The sequence below is a fragment of the Gambusia affinis genome, linkage group LG08 (assembly GCF_019740435.1).
Source record: "Gambusia affinis linkage group LG08, SWU_Gaff_1.0, whole genome shotgun sequence".
Classification (NCBI taxonomy): Eukaryota; Metazoa; Chordata; class Actinopteri; order Cyprinodontiformes; family Poeciliidae; genus Gambusia; species Gambusia affinis.
Genome location: NC_057875.1, coordinates 12987276 through 13005735, shown reverse-complemented (window position 1 = coordinate 13005735; position 18460 = coordinate 12987276). Strand labels below are relative to the sequence as shown.

The 18460-nt window shown below is 39.6% G+C and overlaps 2 protein-coding genes across 8 annotated transcripts; both read right to left on the bottom strand.

Moving 5' to 3' along the window:
- Window positions 1-294: 294 nt before the first annotated feature.
- Window positions 295-12009, bottom strand: LOC122835622 (S-adenosylhomocysteine hydrolase-like protein 1). 4 transcript variants are annotated; one of them, XM_044124808.1, is made up of 17 exons: window positions 11432-12009; window positions 7161-7272; window positions 6730-6867; window positions 6519-6619; window positions 4910-5012; window positions 4739-4833; window positions 4169-4275; window positions 3977-4093; window positions 3840-3903; window positions 3657-3745; window positions 3481-3551; window positions 2536-2630; window positions 2359-2457; window positions 984-1052; window positions 820-898; window positions 604-724; window positions 295-532 (listed from the first exon to the last, which is right to left on the bottom strand). In XM_044124808.1, exons 1-17 carry the CDS (start codon window positions 11693-11695, stop codon window positions 526-528), a joined length of 1731 nt encoding a protein of 576 aa, XP_043980743.1. In that variant the 5' UTR covers window positions 11696-12009; the 3' UTR covers window positions 295-525. The 4 variants fall into 4 exon arrangements, with proteins under 4 accessions (XP_043980743.1, XP_043980745.1, XP_043980746.1 ...); XM_044124810.1 differs by lacking the exon at window positions 11432-12009 and adding an exon at window positions 9029-9118; XM_044124811.1 differs by lacking the exons at window positions 7161-7272; window positions 11432-12009 and adding an exon at window positions 6976-7083 and having other exon boundaries at window positions 6730-6895.
- A 961-nt stretch (window positions 12010-12970) lies between these two features.
- On the bottom strand, window positions 12971-18460 carry LOC122835799 (muscarinic acetylcholine receptor M2-like). 4 transcript variants are annotated; one of them, XM_044125139.1, is made up of 6 exons: window positions 18326-18460; window positions 17397-17490; window positions 16430-16529; window positions 15541-15767; window positions 14572-15324; window positions 12971-13598 (listed from the first exon to the last, which is right to left on the bottom strand). In XM_044125139.1, exons 4-6 carry the CDS (start codon window positions 15709-15711, stop codon window positions 13236-13238), a joined length of 1287 nt encoding a protein of 428 aa, XP_043981074.1. In that variant the 5' UTR covers window positions 15712-15767; window positions 16430-16529; window positions 17397-17490; window positions 18326-18460; the 3' UTR covers window positions 12971-13235. The 4 variants fall into 4 exon arrangements, with proteins under 4 accessions (XP_043981074.1, XP_043981075.1, XP_043981077.1 ...); XM_044125140.1 differs by having other exon boundaries at window positions 17397-17459; XM_044125142.1 differs by lacking the exon at window positions 17397-17490.

Genomic DNA, 18460 nt, shown 5'->3' with positions numbered 1-18460 from the left:
TATAAATTCAGTCCATTGATAATCACTTTACAGGGGATTATACTGGTTTATTTGGTTGTTAGAAAATTGTATTATGGAGATTTTTTTTCTTTTGAAATTCAACTCATGTGTCCAGAGTGTGAATATGTGTTAATATAATTGATATTTTCAGAAAGTGAGCCCCAAAAGCAGATTGTGACAGACATAAACACAAAGAAACATCTTATGAAGATGCGCACCTTTCATTTCACCAGAGCAACACTTTGTCGCCTCCTAGTGGGTAAAAGTTGATGAAAACAGTCGAGTCTTTTTGAAAAAGTTTGAACAAATGTCTGTTTATTTTAATAATTAATTCAAAATTAAGTGCATAATATATTCTGGACACAGATATGTGACTGAAAAAAAACCAACAAAAGATAAAATAAAATATAAATGAAAGGCTGTCACGCCACAATAGCAGTACAGTGCATGTGACTGCAGGGGGCGCCAGTTCCTCATGGTAGGAGGTGTTGAATGGGGTTTCAAGCCAAATTATCTCCTCAGTGATTAATATCTATTGGGAAAAAAACTAAGTTAAACATTACCTTATGTTATCTATTTTCAGAGTGTGAGGGTGAATATTACCTGTAATAATTGGGTTTGAAGGGTCCGTGTTTGCTGATGCCAAGGTACTGGGCCTGCTCATCGGTCAGCTCTGTTACATGAGCGTCAAACATCGGCAGGTGCAGACTGGCCACATATTCATCTGGAAGTACAAACGAACATGTAGGTATTTAGATCTCAGATTAAATGTTGAGCGGACCACAGATATGTATGTTGAGCATTATAGATAAAACTCGCCCATCTTCTTTGGCAGCAGGTAAACGTCCTGTTTGTACCGCCCTGCTGGTGCGTTGTACAGCTCTATTAGAGCCAAAGCCTGAAACACACCAGCAGGAAGTCGAAGGCAAAGTTAGGCATATAACTTAAGATTTAAAAAAAATTTAAAACAACAGGTGATATACCTGAGTTGCAGCTGTGACGGAGAGGACAAATGACGGCACAGTGGAGCAGCTCAGGTTCAGGAGCCGACCCTGAGGGAAAAACAACACTGGAGTGAATAAAAGAATAAAATTATCACCAAAAATGAGAAATATGAAATAGAAAACATGTCAGATGCTAACAATAATAATTATGATGATGATTACAACAACAGTAATAATAAAGTGAAGCAAATCTGAATACACAGTGCTGCGCAGAAGTGTTTCCACGTTTTGTGCCTTCAAGCTTTTTGCCATCTTATGTATTTACAGCTCTGGAAGAAAATTTAAAAAACACTTAAAATGACCAGTTTCTCTGATCTTACTCTTTATAGTTATATGTTTGAATAAAATGGACATTGTTCTTTTATTCTATTAACTACTGACAACATGTCTCCCAGATTCAAAGCAAATTGTATTACTTATTAGCAAAAAATGAGAAATGGTCAAAATAACAGAAAAGATACAGTGCTTTTCTTAATGCAAAGAAAACAAGTTCATATGCATTTAGAAACAACAATTCTAATGTTTTAACTCAGGAAGAGTTCAGAAATTAATTTTTGGTGGAAAAACCAACCACGAGGTTTTCAATGAGGTTCTTAATGTTTTCCAGAGCTGCATATGTTTGCATGGGTGAATGTGGCTCTCATGTAAAGCACTGAGAGTGGTCAGTATTAATTTCAGTCCATTTATCATCAGTTATTCAGCATATTGGGGAAAAATAAAACACTGAACATGGAGCAGAAAAATAAATGCTGTCTAAAGTTCATCTGAGGGAGGAGATTCTAGACATCCATCGTAAGTAAAAGTTACAGTCCGTTTCCGAGCCGCTTTATGTTCCTTCACTGTGATCGCAGCTGACAACCTTCCCTGAAAGAAGAAATCCAGCAACAAAATCATTCAAAATGTCTAAGCTGAACTTCAGGGTTAAGCATCACAACTTTCTGATCCGACCGTCAAAGTTTGAACTACCATAAACTGTATGGACAAAGAAGACTGTAATTCTCCATAGTTAATGTTTACAAGTTATCAAAATCCTGATAGTATGTCTTTAGAAAGTTGAAGGTGTAACATTTCCTCCAGCTCTATCTCCCACTGTGGGGTCAGATGTCAGTCCTTGTCTGAACCTCTGATGAAGCCAGAGTCCAGCTGCATCTCAGGTTGCCGACTCATTACTGCAGGGTACTCCATCCTGATCAAAACACATCTGATCCGCCTGCTTTCAGACGGTTAGCGTCTCCGCATGTTCAACAGGGCTTCAGGCAAACTCAGAAATATGAGCGATCCATCATCGCACACAGACAGGCTGCGCTAGTGGTGAATAATCGTCATTATCGGGTGGTAAAAACAGCTTCGTCACCTCAGCCAGGAGGACGACCCGCTTGCCATCAGGCCAGATGATGTGGTCCACTTGAGGCCTGACTCGATGCCACTTCAGCTCTGTGGTGCGCAGACTCGCCTAAGAGGAGGAAATCTCGCATTCAAACACTCGAATGTTCACAAACACAAACATGATTTAGTCTCAGAGAGTTTTTACCAAATCTATCTCAGTGTTTGAGTGTCCCATGTTGCAGACGATGCAGCCACTTCTCATTCTGTCAAAGTGTTCCCGAGTCACCACGTTCTTGTTGCCTTGAAGGAAACAGCAAAATGAACCGCCTTGTAAAAGTATTTATATTTCTTGAGGTTTTTCATATTGGAAACAAACTTTTGTGTATTTTATTATTAATTACAGGTTTGTTTCTGGACTGTGAAAATACCTGGAGACAACATGCAACCATAAAAAATAATCGCCAGGATTTAAGCCCTATGCCACAGGTGTCAAATTCAAGGCTTGGGGGCCAAATCTGGTCCGCCATAGCTTTTTATGTCAAAAAGATAACAGTGTGTTTACACATTATTTTATCAATCAAGTCAAAGCAGTTTTTATCTGTTTACTGCCAAATTACATCAATCATAGAAATTCACGTGAAATCAACAGATCCCTGCATTTTTTTTTGCAATAAAACATAGCTGTGAGTTTATTACAGATTTTTGGCAAAAGTGGTGAAAAATATTGGATCCAAGTAATTGTTTACTCCCACCTGCAGGTGGATGTATTTCTTACTTATACTAAACATAAAAAAAATAAAAAAACAATTCTAAAATCCTGGAGGGACTGAAAAGATGTTCAATATTATTTAATTTTAAGAATTTATTTAGATTTCAACAGGTTTTAGCAAAAGATTCTGGCACAATTGACCCATTAAGAACATTCATGATCTTAATTTGGGTCAAAACTGAATTGAGTTTGACCCCCTATCACACCTGTGCATACCTGTGCTCTAACATAGCAAAGTATTAGAAAAGTGACAGGGTGTGAAACCGTACAGAGATACTTATCCTAACAAAATTAGAAAATGCTCATTTATGAGTTCCGTTTTTCAAATTTCTCTTAATGTCATTTTTACATAAAAATATTAAAAGACGAGGTCAGTAGTACCTGTGCAGGTGATCACCATGTCTGCATGTCTGATAACTTCACTCAGTGTAATTACTCTGATGCCATCCATGCTGGGAAGAGGAGGATGACAAGGTTCGCTTTAAACACTCCTTCATTACGTTTCAGAGGGCGGGTGATTTCCCGTCCTGACTCATAAAAGCTTCCTCTTCTCATACCAGGCCTGAAGGGCACAAATAGGATCCACTTCTGTCACGTAAATGATGGCGCCCAGTCCTTTCAGAGCGGCGCAGCAGCCTTTACCGACCTGCAAGGAAACACGGACAAAAGAGGATGGCTGAGCTGCTGAAATATTTCGAGTTTTTAAATCGGAAAATCCAGCAGGTTTTTATCCCACTGACCTCGCCGTATCCACACACCACCACCTGCTTTCCTCCAAACATGACATCAGTCGTTCGCTTCAACCTGAAAGAGTTCAGCTGGGGTTACTGCGGTGCAAGTCACCCCACCTGTTTGCGGTCACAACACAACTCCGTACCCGTCCAGTATGGACTCCTTGCAGCAGTAAATGTTGTCAAACTTCTGCTTGGTCACAGAGTCGTTCACGTTCATGGCAGGGACGCACAGTTTGCCGGCTTTGGACAGCTGGTACAACCTGAAACACCCACAGAAACATCTGCTTCTGGACTGGATCCTGATTACTTGATCCACGGTGTGTGGAGAAACTAACCGATAGATGCCCGTCACGCTCTCCTCCACAATGCCTTTGAGCTTTTTGAACAGGCTCGGATACTTCTTGTAGATCCACTGGGTCAAATCACCGCCATCGTCCAGAATCTGGAAGGAAAAACTTTAAAAATTATCAGCCTGGAGAAATATTAATGAAGACCATAAAAATAATAACACAGGAAAGTCTGGCTGTTCAAAACTTAAAGCTAAAGAAGCGAGAGAAGAGTTCAACCATTTTTAGGCCTATGTCCTAATTGTCACATCCTACCACGTGATCTGACAATTATCGTTGTTTGTTTACAATTTGACACATTCAGCCAGTATTTCCTGTGGAAACTGTTGAATGGGAGCTTTCGTCCTGGCGTACTGGAAAACCCTCCCTAAACTAGCTAATGATCTGATCAAAACACAAACAGCAGTTTCTGAGCAAGTTTCAGAGCTGCGAAGAAAAAGATCTGGTTGTGTTGAGCTTGAGGTCACTAACTGATGAAAGGGATATTCTCTTTTAACAATTAGAAGATAGTAGACACAACTAAATGAGGCTCAAATGTTTTACAGTGAGTCAACATACCAAGTTTGGCTCCCAGGCGTCAGCGGCCACGCATCGGTCTATACACCACAAGAAGTCATCCTCCGATTCTCCTTTCCAGGCGAACACCGAGATTCCTGGCGAACACCGAGCCACAAAGAGGGTGAGGTCATGAAATGACAAAACAGAGGGATTGATGTAACTGGACTTCACCTCCTTCAGCCAGAGCAGCAGCCACCGCATTCTGAGTGGAGAAGATGTTGCAAGCGGCCCATCGACACTGAGCCCCCAACGCTGTCAGAGTCTCAATTAACACCTACACAATGATACACCGACGTGTTTATTGCATATTTACTGGATTCAATCATTTTAAATGCTTTTTTAAATTCTTTAATGTCCTGTGAGTTTTCAATATCCAGCAGTTATTTTCGCAATTTACCGTTTATTAAATGTAGCTGCTGTCAAGGCAACTGCATCTGGTTTGTTGTTTTTGTTATTTGGTTTAAGGTGACAAGAGTCAAATTTTATTAAATATAAAACATTTAGTTTGAATGTGTGATGGTTTCCGGTGAATTTGCGTTTATACACATTAGGTTCAGTTTAGTGTACATTCAAATGCCGGGGGGGGACCTTTTATTTCGTTCCGCGGACCATGTGTTGCCCGAGAAAACATTGGCTGGCGCACTTAGAGCCACAGGGGCTTCAAGCTGAAGAAGCTGATCGATTGAAATTAAGTTTATTTCTCTGGAGTCAATACGGCTAATGAGGTATGGTTTGTTTATTTGTATCTTTTGTTTATGTAAATACTCCATTTATTGTGAACTAATTTGGGTTTGTGTTACCTTTGTTTTTAGTTCTGACGGCATTTTTGGGGACTTTGTAAAAACGTATCCACAATAAATGGCTGTTGAAACCGAAGAACTGCGTTAAGCTTTTATTAACTCGAGAGGAGTAACATTAAAAGAGAGTCCGTCAGATTAATTTCACTCTCTGCAACGGTAGGAGTGAAATGACCGTAATAACCAGATATGACTGGAAAGCGCAACGTCTCCCCCTTTCAGAAACCGTTGGAATTTTTCAGATAGCGCAAAGTGTGGCGGAATTACGGTATTGCAAATTTGGCTGGATCGATGGTGCTTCAATTAATCAGAAATGAATTTACTGATTTAAGCTTAAATAATAAAACACAAAATTATTTCTTTCTGTTTCAACACATTAAATCTAGGAGTAATTCCAGTTTGTGCATTCAAAATGTGCTTGATACAAAAATGTATTCAAATCAAACTGGCTCTAGTGAATTATTGTTCCATTGTCAAATAATAAAATAACACATAAACCACAGACGATGAGCTCAACGTAACTAGTTTTACCCAAAATTTGATTACTGCCTGGCTTGTAGAATAAAAAAAAATCACCTAATAACCTGTCTAACAGCAGGAAGTAAGATAAAAACAAATTAAAGTAAATGATAGAAAAAAAATTACTTTTTGTGCATACAATGTTTAGTCACCTCACTTTCTAACAAAAACAATACAAGGATGAAGCATTCAATCAGATTTCTGTTCACCGAAGAATCATCTTTGCACTGCAGAAATGCTGATTTATGTTGTTAAACTTACAGGAATAATGTCTGAAGTGCGAAAAAGCAACAGTTTAAAAATTACAATATTCCAAAAATTCAGTATAAATTTTTAGATTTGCAAATTCAGCCTGCTGTGGGATTTTCTGAACAAATGTAAAAGTTTTACTGGCCTAAATGAAACCCCCTAAAGCAGTGAAACTGCTGAACAACTCAGTCAATTGCAGTTTGTGCTGAACTGACCGCCGTCTGTGCAGTGATGTGTGTGCATCCCACGACTTTGGCTCCAGCCAGAGGTTTCTCTCCGCCTGCTCTTTTCCTCAGGATCATCAGAGCCGGCATTTCTGAAGTGCGGGACACATAGATATTTGTAAAGAACTCTGTTCCCGTTTTCCATTTATGTAACGTTTCCTGAAATGATGAATGAGGGCTGCATGAAATGTATTTGTTGCACCTTGCTGAGCGATGTCTATTCCTTTGCGCCCAAAAGCAGCCTGCTTGATGTTTTTGACGCAGAAGTCCGTCAGGCCCTTGGAGGTCTTCTGCGGCTTCTTTTGGGGAGGGGACTCGTCTTCAGAGCTTACGCTGCCCACTGCATTGCAGAAACAAGACAAAATACTCTAAAAGAGTCACCTCAACACCGAGTCACAAGGTTTACTCAGGATTTGATTTCCCTTAGATTATAACTTTTTAATCTGACCTCAGCTTGTTGAAGACTTTGAAGTCTATACAAATCCTGGCAGTGACTGACACATCTGAGAACGGTGATAAGTGGCAAACTGGAGGGATTCATTTTTATCAAACGATCGTTTCTTATAAAGTTAATCTGAAGGAGAAGCTAATCCTGGGAGCACCAGTTTCCAAGTGAAGGATGTGGGGTCAGACCTGAACTGAAGCTGTCTGCAGACAACTGGGAGACGGAGTGAGACAGAGGCCGAGGTCCAGCCTTGGTGGGAAGCTTGTTGAATTCCTCTTGCTGGTCATTGAGCTGAATTTGCTGCAATCAGAGAGAACAAATGACACAGGCAAATGAAATAATCTAGGGTTTAAAAAGACACCCACAGGTCACGTGAAGACTGTAATCAGTAAATTAGCACAACCTCATCATCATTAGTTGTTTCTGCTCACCATCCACTGTGCATGCTCAAAAGCTGAGCTGCTGTCACATGAATCCCACCTGGCCATGTCCTCTCTCTGCCTTATCCTGAAGCTCAAACATTTACTATTCCTCTCCTTATTTCCCCTCGTTCCAGTATTTATCTCACCTCACGGTGCAGACTTTTATGCGCTCTTCATCACAGACACGCCCACCTTCAAAAACTAAATCAGGGTCACATGTTTTCGAGAATTACTGTGGAGTTCAGCTGGAAACTCTGCAGTCAGAAGGAATTTGCATTTTCTCTGTGACAAAGCGAAATACGTCAGAAATTACGTAAACCCCCCCCCCCAAAAAAAACAAAAACAACAGTGTTCGGCTTAAAAATGAACTCGAAAGTAACATGAGTTAAGGATTCACAAGAGGGGACTGAAGCGGAGAGAAAACCTGCTTCAAAAACAAGACCTGAAAAGCTACGGTGCAAATCTTTGATGTGAGTTTTCTTTACAGATATAAATGCGTTTTGTTCATGAGTTATTTTGTTCAGTACAGTATGAAGTCTTCCTGATCTCACTCCTCTGTATTGTTTGCGTTTTCCCACAATCTCTTTGTGATATCTCCCCACCTTCTGTATTATTCTAAATCATGTCTTTTGTGATTCTTAGAACCTCTTTATGATTTCCCATCATCTGGCTTCTCTGTATTTTATTCTCAGTGTACCTGAACTCTCCATTCTCCTCCCCGAGCATTAATCCATGTCTGCTCATAAAATTAGAGATCTTTGACTTCATGCCCTGCAGCTTGGTCAATTTTTGATTAAACCTCTTAAGTTTTCGAGTAATTCTGGAAAACAGTGTCAGAGAAGCATCTAAAAGCTTCACCACCAACCATGGAAGCATGAGTAATATTCAAAGTTTGAATCATTTTTTTCATGTCTGCAGTTGAAGCAAGGCAAAAGACAAACAAGACTGGATGATTTTAACTCCCAAAACATGCAAGAGAACCAGGGCTGCCTTTAAATGTGAAGAACTGCCTGGTGATAATCTGCTGTAATTACATGATTACATGTGTAATCATGAAGAGGACTGTCAAATTTATTTTAAATATAAAACCATGGTTTACCCTCTTCTCATGTTGTCCTCAAATTCAAAGAAACACACAGCAGAGTTACAAAATTTACACCATGCATGAATGAAAATGGTTTATTCTCACTTGTAAAATCTGAATTAAACTTCTTTGCTGCTGCACTAAAATCAAAGTTAAAGAGAGTTCCTTAGACATGCTGCAGAAAGACACCTGTTCTCCTGAATATTAATATCACCTGAAAACAATGGGCTCTTGTTGAGCTACCACTTAATCTTTAGCACAGGAAGACATTAAGCTGTGACTTGGAGCAGCTTGAAAGTTAACTTAATGATCCAGAAATAAAGAGAGGCTTGAATTCTGGCCAGCTACTGTAAAAGAACTGAAGATTCTTTAACACAAAATACCTCAGAGTGAAACAATCATTTTACATTAATCCATTTCAGACACTCAATAATAACTCTGCTGTGTTTTTATATATATAAAAAAACAACAAACACTCAAAAAGCTTATGAATCTTGAAGCCCTGATTCTCTGTGAGAAGAAGAAGAAGAAGAAGAAGAAGCTGTGGTACCTTGATACAGATGGACTGCACTGTCTCCTGCTCCTTTGCTTTAGAAACATTCACTAGGTTGTACACTTTCTTCATGTTGTGCCGAGCGCTCCCACTGTGACACTGAACAGCCCCACAGAGCTGCAAGCCGACACTGCGAAACTTTTCACAGAGCCAAAACTTCACGTCACACCCATGCCCAACAGGTGACAGAGGACAGAGGGAATAAATAATGAACTCTTTGTGGACTCAAAGCAGAGGACGCTCAGGAAAAGATGAAGGGTAGCGTTAGCGTGAGGCCACGGATGAATAAGATTGTGTTCGTCGGAGAGAACTCTGCTCTCGACGGAAAAAAAGACGACAGAGAGATGGATGTGGACAGGCTGAGAGAAGCGGGACAAAGGAACCAGCCAAGTGAAGAAAAACAAACAAAACACACAAAGTGTTGTTGCACTCAGGAACAAACAGAATACTTCATTTATTTACTCTAAATGAGACTGAGGAACTTAAATTGGTCTGTACCACGTTTGAAGCTGCTGTGGATCTTAAGTTGATGAAGAACGTACATTTGGACTTTTTTAAATGACTTAATGATGAGAAGAAGAAGGTCATTTTACTAACATTTCCTTATTGTTTAGTAGAAAGGTCTTTAAACTCTATTACTTTGGTATCCTTCAACATGCCTCTCACAATAATTTTATGGAGATTTGCTCCATTCCTCCTGACAGAGCAGGTTTGTCGGCCATCTTGCTCACATGTATTTTCTCCTTTGCCTACAATCGATCTTATTCCTGAAAATTATGTCTTGCCCAGGTCAAGCCACCCTCACTACAGCTGTGAAACTTTTTGTACCCCATAGAGGGATACAGAATAGTGTTTCTCCCCTTTTTAACGTAAAATCTTGGCATGCTGTTCATTGCAATCTAAAGGAATGTACATAAAATTGCAATTTTAATGTGTACTATCCCTTTCTAAGACAAAAAAATGTAGACACAGCACTGGCGATGGTCACACTAAGACACTGTCTTGATCTTCTGCCATTCATTTTTGTTAGATGCTCAGGGTCGTTGTCCATTTAGTCAACCTTTTGTCTAAAAGTTTTAACTTCCTGCCTGATGTCGCTTCATTATTCCCACCTTCTGTTTCATATAGTGCTTCAGTTCCTCTTACAGAAAACAGAACATGATGCTGCCAAACCTCATATGTCCTCATTTGGATGATGCTCTAAAGAGGATGATTCCTCTTTGTTTCTCCAAATGCAGCGAGTTCCATTTTAGCAAAACACTTCAATTAGATCACAATACAGGTCACCAGATATTAAGGTCTTTTCTTCATCTACTCATTTGCAATCTATTTTACATTTTCATGTGACATAACCGGTCTTTCTGCCTAAAGCGGTTCAGGACTTGTTTCACACTCTCTCACCAGCTTCACCCGCTATCTTCATAAGGTCTTTTGTTTTTTGTTCAGGGGCTGATATGCCTTTTTTTAAAATCACTAAATCATGTTTATCTCTGGCTCACAAAACGCATCTCCTTCTTCAACTGCACGATGGTTAGATTTTTCCATGTTTGTGTGTATGTAAACTTCATTTGAGTTTGATAATACAAAAAGGAAGCTCTGTGTTTAAGGTGTTGCCATAATATGAGCGCCATATAGGACAAAAACTGTTTTGTCTCTCACATACTACTAAAAATTCAAAATTGTATGTGTGTGTGTGATATTTTAGTGGAGAATATGTGCAATTTTAGTATTTTGTGTATGTGTGTGAGAGAAAAATTGTATGCGTGTGTGAAATTTTAATAGTATATATGTGCAATTTTAATATTTTGTGTGTGTGAGTCTTTAGTAGTGTGTGAGAGACAAAAAGACAAAACATGGTTTTTGTCCTAAATGGCCCCTCATACCATAAAATACATTCACAGGATTACCTCCATTCAATTAAAATATTGTAAACTGATCTATAAGAAGCAGACATAATAAAGAACATCATAATCTGGGATTTTCTAACTTTTTTTATGCATCTAAACCTCTAACTTTGCAGACTTTAGTATTCAGATTTAATATCACACACTACTGAAAGATTATGCACCTTTTTATTGGCATAGGAACTCTTGTAGCCCCATCATGACAAGATCCAAACCCTTTTGTCATTTTTTTCTACAAAAGCATTAAAAATTTCTTTCATTTGACTTGTACTCTCAACACCTGTGAAAAGTCTCGAATGAGAGTCCATTCTTATCAGAGAGCGAGTGACGCATTTGGTGAAACATTTCTAGAGGCCTGCAGCAAGCGTCTGAAATCATTAACTGCCTGAGTAGATGCAGATCCACGCTCCCTGCATGAGGAGGGTGATTACAGGAGCACGTTATGTTCTACGCTACTGTATTCTAAGCAGGCGGTAAAAAAAAGCTCTTTGCTCACCATGTTTGTCTTCAAAGCCTCGGCCTCGCTGACTTTCCGCCCCAGTTCGGACGGTTCTGCCTTGTCTCTGTCACGAGGCGTCCACCTGCTCTCTGCTGCCTTCAGCATCCTCAGCAGAGTTGGGCTGCATTTTACTGCGCTGTCTTTGGCAGCTTCTTCTGTGTCCTCCTCTTCAGCTCTCTCCTCTGTGCATGGTTCTGGAAAGTATTCGGGTAATGCCAGGTCCTCCCAGGAGTCGCCTGTATGGTTCTTTTCCTTCGCCATTACCCCTGTGCTCTGCTGGAATGAAGTGACTTAGGTTTGCTCGCCCTCCGTCCTTTACCCACATCATATTTCCCCTTGATAGACGTGTGTTAACCCCAAACAGCAGCACTGTCTGGTCACTTTGACAAACTATAGAGCAGATAATTTGGTCCTTGATGCAGTGTGTACAAGGTAAATACTGCTCTGAGTCCTCTTACATAAAAGTATAACTTTGATTAGTATAATTAGTCTTACTCATAACAAAACTAAGCTGTAGACGCAGCGATCTGCCCAGCCTTAATGGTTCTGTTCACATTTGAACTGACAGATCTTTGGTTGTGCTCTCTCTGGACCTGCAGAGCTACTTCTTGTTCCAGTGTTGATGCTGATAACATTGGCACCAAATACAACAGGAGTGGAAAGACTGGAGCCACACGGACAGGGGGAAGCATCATAAACACACAGGTGTGGTGACTCTTTTGCGTACAATAAACCCCAAAAGCATCAATAAAGGTCCCATGTTGATCGACTGTCACACAAACACAAAACACCAAGATGGGAAGGTTAGACAGTGCTGGCTCAACGTGCACTGACTAATATGACAGCCTTAATCTGTCATATAATATTTAATATGAAATTATTAAACTTCTGAGCTTTTGTCAGTAAAAGTATGCATTGTAGCACATGCAAAGCTTTGCAAAAGTATCCACAACCCTTAAGCTTCTCATTTGTCTTAATCCAACCATGAACTGTAATTCTTTTTATTGGAATAGTGATTGTCCAACAGTAGGTGGCGCTCATCTCTGACGTGGTTCTGGCTGCATGTTTTGGGTTGTTGTTTATCTTATAAACCAAGTTTGAAGGCTTTACCAACTTCTAACAGGTTTTCTTTCAGGATTACATTATCAACTCCAAGCAACGTTTCACCAAGAGAAAAGTGTGAATGTAAAAATTTAAACTGTGGTTTCATTGACCAGAGCTCCTCCAGTTTCCTATGTGGCTTGTGACAAACTTCTAAAAGGACTTCTAACAACTTTGGCTGTTTTTCTCCTGTATGAAGTCCACATTTTTTAATAGATCTTGTGTCAGCACAGATTCCACTTGAACTCTGGATCTCTGTTGAGGAATTTTTTGAAGTATCAAAGTATCAATGACATAGCTTAAGATCCACTAGAGGGCACAACAGTCCTTTTTCCACCATTTACCTCCAGAACTAAAACTTGGGAGACTATGAAGCTGCTTATGATGTCCAAACAGACCAGCTAACTTTCACTTTTAAATCAATACAGGACAATACAAGACTCAAATATATATAGTTGGTGTACACATTTAAACGTTTACAACATTACAATTGATGGACTCCACAGGCAAACGGGGACAAAATAAGATTCTCACAATAAGACTCTGCAGAGCTAAAAAAAACTTCTGGGAATCAAAAACAGTAGCAGGTCTTTGTTAAAGTATAATAAAGCAAACACACAATTTTTCATGATTTAAAAGAAAGTGCACAGGAACCAACAGAATCCATTTCTGGCTGTTTCAGCTTCCGCCTTTATTTTTATTAAGGGAGTCCATGAGTTTCAGCTCCATTCCAGGCGGAAAGTCTTCGTTCCCGAATGTACTTGTACTGGCACAGGAGCAGGTGCTTGAAGGTGACCTTGAAGGTGTCGTTGCAGAGGGCGTAGCAGGCGGGGTTGATGGTGCTGTTGACGTAGCAGAGCCAGTACAATGTGCCCCACAGTGTTTTTGGGACGCAGTGGTTGCAGAGTGCGTGGACAAGGACCATCATGTTGTACGGCGTCCATGTGACGATAAAAGCAACCATGACGGCCATAATGGTGCGCGTCACTTTTTTTTCCCTGCAACTACTGACCCTCCTTCTCCACTTATTCATAATTCTCATGCTCACATTACGATCAGAAACCTGAGGGACGAGAGGAGGAGAAGATAAAGGTTTCCATGTTGACTATTTGAGGTTCCAAAGTTGTTTGTTTTTCGTTTAGCTTATTATGAATAATAATTGCTCCTATTCAAACAAATGTCAAGTATTTACAAATGAAGAATATTAAAAAAGGCTTAAAGTCTACTACAAAACGGAGTAAATCACTTACTGTATGAGATTTTACCAATTTTTTTACTGCAGATTTTGACTTGAATCTCTAAACACATACTACAATTGTAGAAATTGTTTTTTTAGCCATAACTTGGCAGTGTAAACTGAGCAAAACCAACTATAGTAGACTCTTTAGGGTCTGACTCTCCATAACCACGTCACCATAAAGCTGTCATACTGCTACAGGATGGTCGAGGCGCTGAGGCTTTCCACCAGCTGTGTTTTTGTATTAAAAAATGTTGACAGGAAATGTACAAATATTACTGGGTAGTTATGTTACTAGAAGACATTATCGACAATACTTAAACCCACAAAGATAGTCTTAAAAACAACAAATCAGAAAATATTAATTACTTGGACTTCTGTTAAAACCAAATTAAGTCAGCAGCTGCTTAAGGTCTTCAGGGGCCTAATTTGCTAATATTGTAACAGACCACTGATATAGAAATTTAACATTTGTTTATTCAGAATGACAACGACTAAATGGTTTCAGCATAGATAAATTCAAGGATTTCAAATTGTTTTAACATTTAAGTTTAAGATTTTAAGGAGCTGGTGAAAAAGAACAATCTTCATAGTCATACTGTTTGTTACGACAGCTACTATGTGATGCTTTGAATTTAATCTTTGAGTCTGAGTTTGATTGGATCACAAATTCAGTAAGCTACAATTACAACTGATTGCTCCTCAGGCTGGCCACTTAAACTACACTTCCTCTCTCAGATTTCTCTAAATCGGTAGCTGAATGCTGTTAAGATGGTGTTTGTGTTGGAATTTTACTCACATTTAAACTGCTCTTTATTATGTTAGGTACTTTGGAAGTCGAAGCCTTGACAGTCTCCGATGCGCAGTCCTGTGATTCTGCCTGCGATTTTCTGAAGAGTCCAGATAAACGGCGCCACTGCAACATTTCCTTCTCCTTCCCAGATGCAGTCTCCTCTTTCTCTTGTTTGGTTGTGATACAGATCCCTTCGCCTTGGACAACGGAGACAATTTCTGATAAACTTGAAATTGACATTCTCTCGCTGTTCCTCCTTATGCTGTTGTAGCTGGTCTTCGCGATCCGCCAGTACAGGAAGGCCATGATGGTCAACGGCAGGTAGAAAGCTATGATGGAAGCCACGAACGTCACCCATGGGTTGTAGAAGAACTGGTAGTAGCAGTAAGGAGAGCGCATTGATCTTCCTACAATGAACTGCCAGGACAAGATTAAGGGAGTCCATAAGACGAAGGACAGGATCCAGGCCGCAGCGATCATCATCCCGGCCATCTTGGTGTTGCGACGTGCTGGGTAGGTCATGGGTTTGGTGACACAGAAGTACCGGTCAAAGCTTATGAGGAGCAGGTTCATGACTGAGGCATTGCCGACAACATAATCAGCACTCAACCAGAGGTTGCAGTCCACCTCTCTCAGAGGCCAGTGGTCAATCACCATGTAAATGGCATAAACGTTCATGGAGCAGAACCCAATAAAGAGGTCTGCACAGGCCAAGCTGAACAGGAAGTAGTTGTTGACGGTCTGTAGGTTCTTGTTTACCTTTAAAGGAACGACACGGAGCAGGCTATCAGATCCTAATCTTTTTGTGTGCAGAATGATGTATGTTCTCTCGTTCCTATTAGGTTATCCTTCTGCACAGGAGAACACACACTGTATTCTTATCTCTAAGTCTGGTTATATTTTCAAAGTGTGCAGGAATGGATGCTTGAGTCAAACTCATTAATTATGAAAAATGTAAAAAAGGAAGACCCCAACCATTATGGAGAGCATGACCAGGATGTTCCCGGTGACAGTGAGCAGACTAAGGATTCCAGCTGCCAGCAGGATGAGCACTATCTCTGCTACTGTGTGTGGGCTCTTTGAAAAGAGCCCGGTGTGACTGCCACCAGTCATGTTAACGGTGGAAGACGCATTTGCAGTCTCCATCTTGTCTGATGTCGCTCTCAGAGAGACTTCAGGCTTCAGTCATTTCTGCACAATCCCTGGTAATGACAGAGATTGTAAGGGAAATAAATCATTGCGTTTAGGAATGTTTTCCTTCATGTTCTGTCTTGTTTATTTTCACAGATCATTATGTGTTACACTCGGGTTACAAAAAACCTGCAGGCCATGGGAGTGTTTCAACAAGCAAGGCCCACTTAAGCAGAATGCACAGGTGTGACAGGAATAAAGGCTGCAACCGGTGTGTTTACTAGGCCACACTTACACGAGTCACAGCAAAATAAAACTGGATTAAAAAACAGAATACTGTGAAACAAGCTGTTTTAATTGAGTTATGAAAGACTGTGTCATGTGACATACAAACATATTTCCACTGGGGCGACCCACATGGTGTTGTTTGATGACATGCATAAAAGCTTCTGCATAAAAAATAGAGACGCTGCCATTAATATATTTCTACAGGATTGATTTTAATGTTTTAAATAAACAAAAAACAATTAGCTCTCTTCTACTCTGTGAACCATCGCTACAGCTGCTGTTGAGCTAGAAAAAGCAGCAGGAGTAGACATGCAGCCTATAAACAATGTGATTATGTTTTGAATATTGATCAGAAAATCAAAATTAGTTAATCCAATGGGTTGTTGCTTGCTGCTAAAACCGTGTGAGTGACTCCACCAGGCATTATGAGAAGATCGTACTGTACCTGAGAGACGTTTTCTTCCTGCTCTTTCAGCCAGATGAAACTTCATTACAGGGTCTCTAACTTCATCACTCACTCTTCAAAGATCGGTTTTGGGACAATTCTGTCACAGATAAAATGAGTTGTTTATATAACAGGACAGAGAAATGTTTGGGGAATTTAGTGCTTTGGAGGCCAGAGTTGTACTGCACATGTACATACATAATCTGCTTATGGATGTACTAAGCTGGTTCTGACATTTGAAAACTAATAAAGCTAAACCAAACAGGCATTATAACTAATTTGAGTTAAATAGTCACATTAAGGCAAACCCTAATAGCAGGGTAAAGATCTGGGGCATTCAGACAATTCAGTGTAATTGACTCCCACACACTGGCAGGAACAATTAGCAGTTCTTTTACACAAAAGCAGAAGCTATGAATTATGTATAATTTATAAAAGCACAAAGTTACAAAAGCACTACTTGTTCTAAATAATCTTTCATTTTCTCTAAGAATTACCATACATTAATCTCCATTGATTTATTTTTTATTTTTTGCATTCATTTCATTTGCACATAAGTGATGTAAAGTCAATTTACCATCTACACATACGTATTTATTTTAATGAATGTGTATTTTGCAAACATTGTACTTTATATAAGTCATAGGTGCAGATCAGGTGAATTATAATGATATTTTGGGATTTTTAAGAATATAAACAATACTAAAAAATTTTAAAATAATAAAGTTATGGTATTTTTTGGTGTGAAGGGCATCATGGAGCTTCTGGCCAAGGGACGTATTAAACCTGCCATCATCTGTTGGTATCATCAGTTTATACCCGTTTATACACAGGACTACCTATGAAAACACTGTAATGTCCAACAGCAAAAAAACTTTTTTTAGAGAAGAGGAAGAGGCAGAAGAGGCTGAGGACATCTGTTAGTTTCCATCGCTCCAACATCGTCAGGCAATGATTTACAACCCACAACAGGATGCTGATGGAGTTCCTCTCAATCCCCGTTCTTCATTCAAATTGGTCCTTCTGGTACCTGGACACAGGCACCATTCCCAATCATGACCCTGAAAGGATAAAATGACCTGTACAATGGATGCATGAGTAGGTGGAGAGAGCTATTCAAATAAATCTGGCCCTACAGAAACTAATATTTGCTCCCTAAACATAATAAATGGTTGTACTATCCTAAGCAATAACAACCTTTAATTTTTTATTTTTGCAATAAATGGCTAGTCCGTAAACATATTTATGTAGAAAGTTTAACGTACTGTTTTAAACTAATGTATAATTGGCCAGAAGTCTAGCTGAACAAACAAGTTAAATTCTGACCCCAGACAGTAAAGGCCTTCCTACTTTAAAGAACTAAAACACACTGATATAGCATGAAATAGTCACAGCGCAAAACAAAACCGCACAGCATTCTGGGGGATGTAGGAGCCGCTTAATCTCTCAAGGCCACCGAAGTAAAGTTGGTGACGTCAACTCATAGACATGAATACGTATGCATGTCTATGACATCAACTACTCACTCGCTCTTTGGTTACCTAGCAACAACCAGTTGAGCAGACACTGCTCAAAAATAAATAATTGGGTGGAGTGAAAACCGTGGACAGAACTGGAAAGTCACGCCATTAATTTGTCAATATTTCAGATATTTGAAACAAACAAACAAACAAACAAACAGGAAAAAAACGAATCCAGAATTGTTAATGTCGACTGGTATGAAAGATTATGTCCTGACACGTTTTTTCAGCCATGTTGTCCAGCATTACAAGCCCAACTTTATTATTAACAATTAAGAAAAGACCTTTATCCAGAGAACCATTAGCTAACCAGAGCTAAACAACAAAAAAGACCAATATGGAAGTTCAAACTAATAAAACAGAAGCTGTAGCTCACCCGTCATCTGTAAAATCATCTGTAATCTCATGCAAGATGGAGAATTCAGTCACGTTTCCTCTTCTCTGCCGTAGCCCCTATCAACGTTATCACCATAGCCACCTAAAACTGTCAGGCATCGTGGCAGACGGCGAA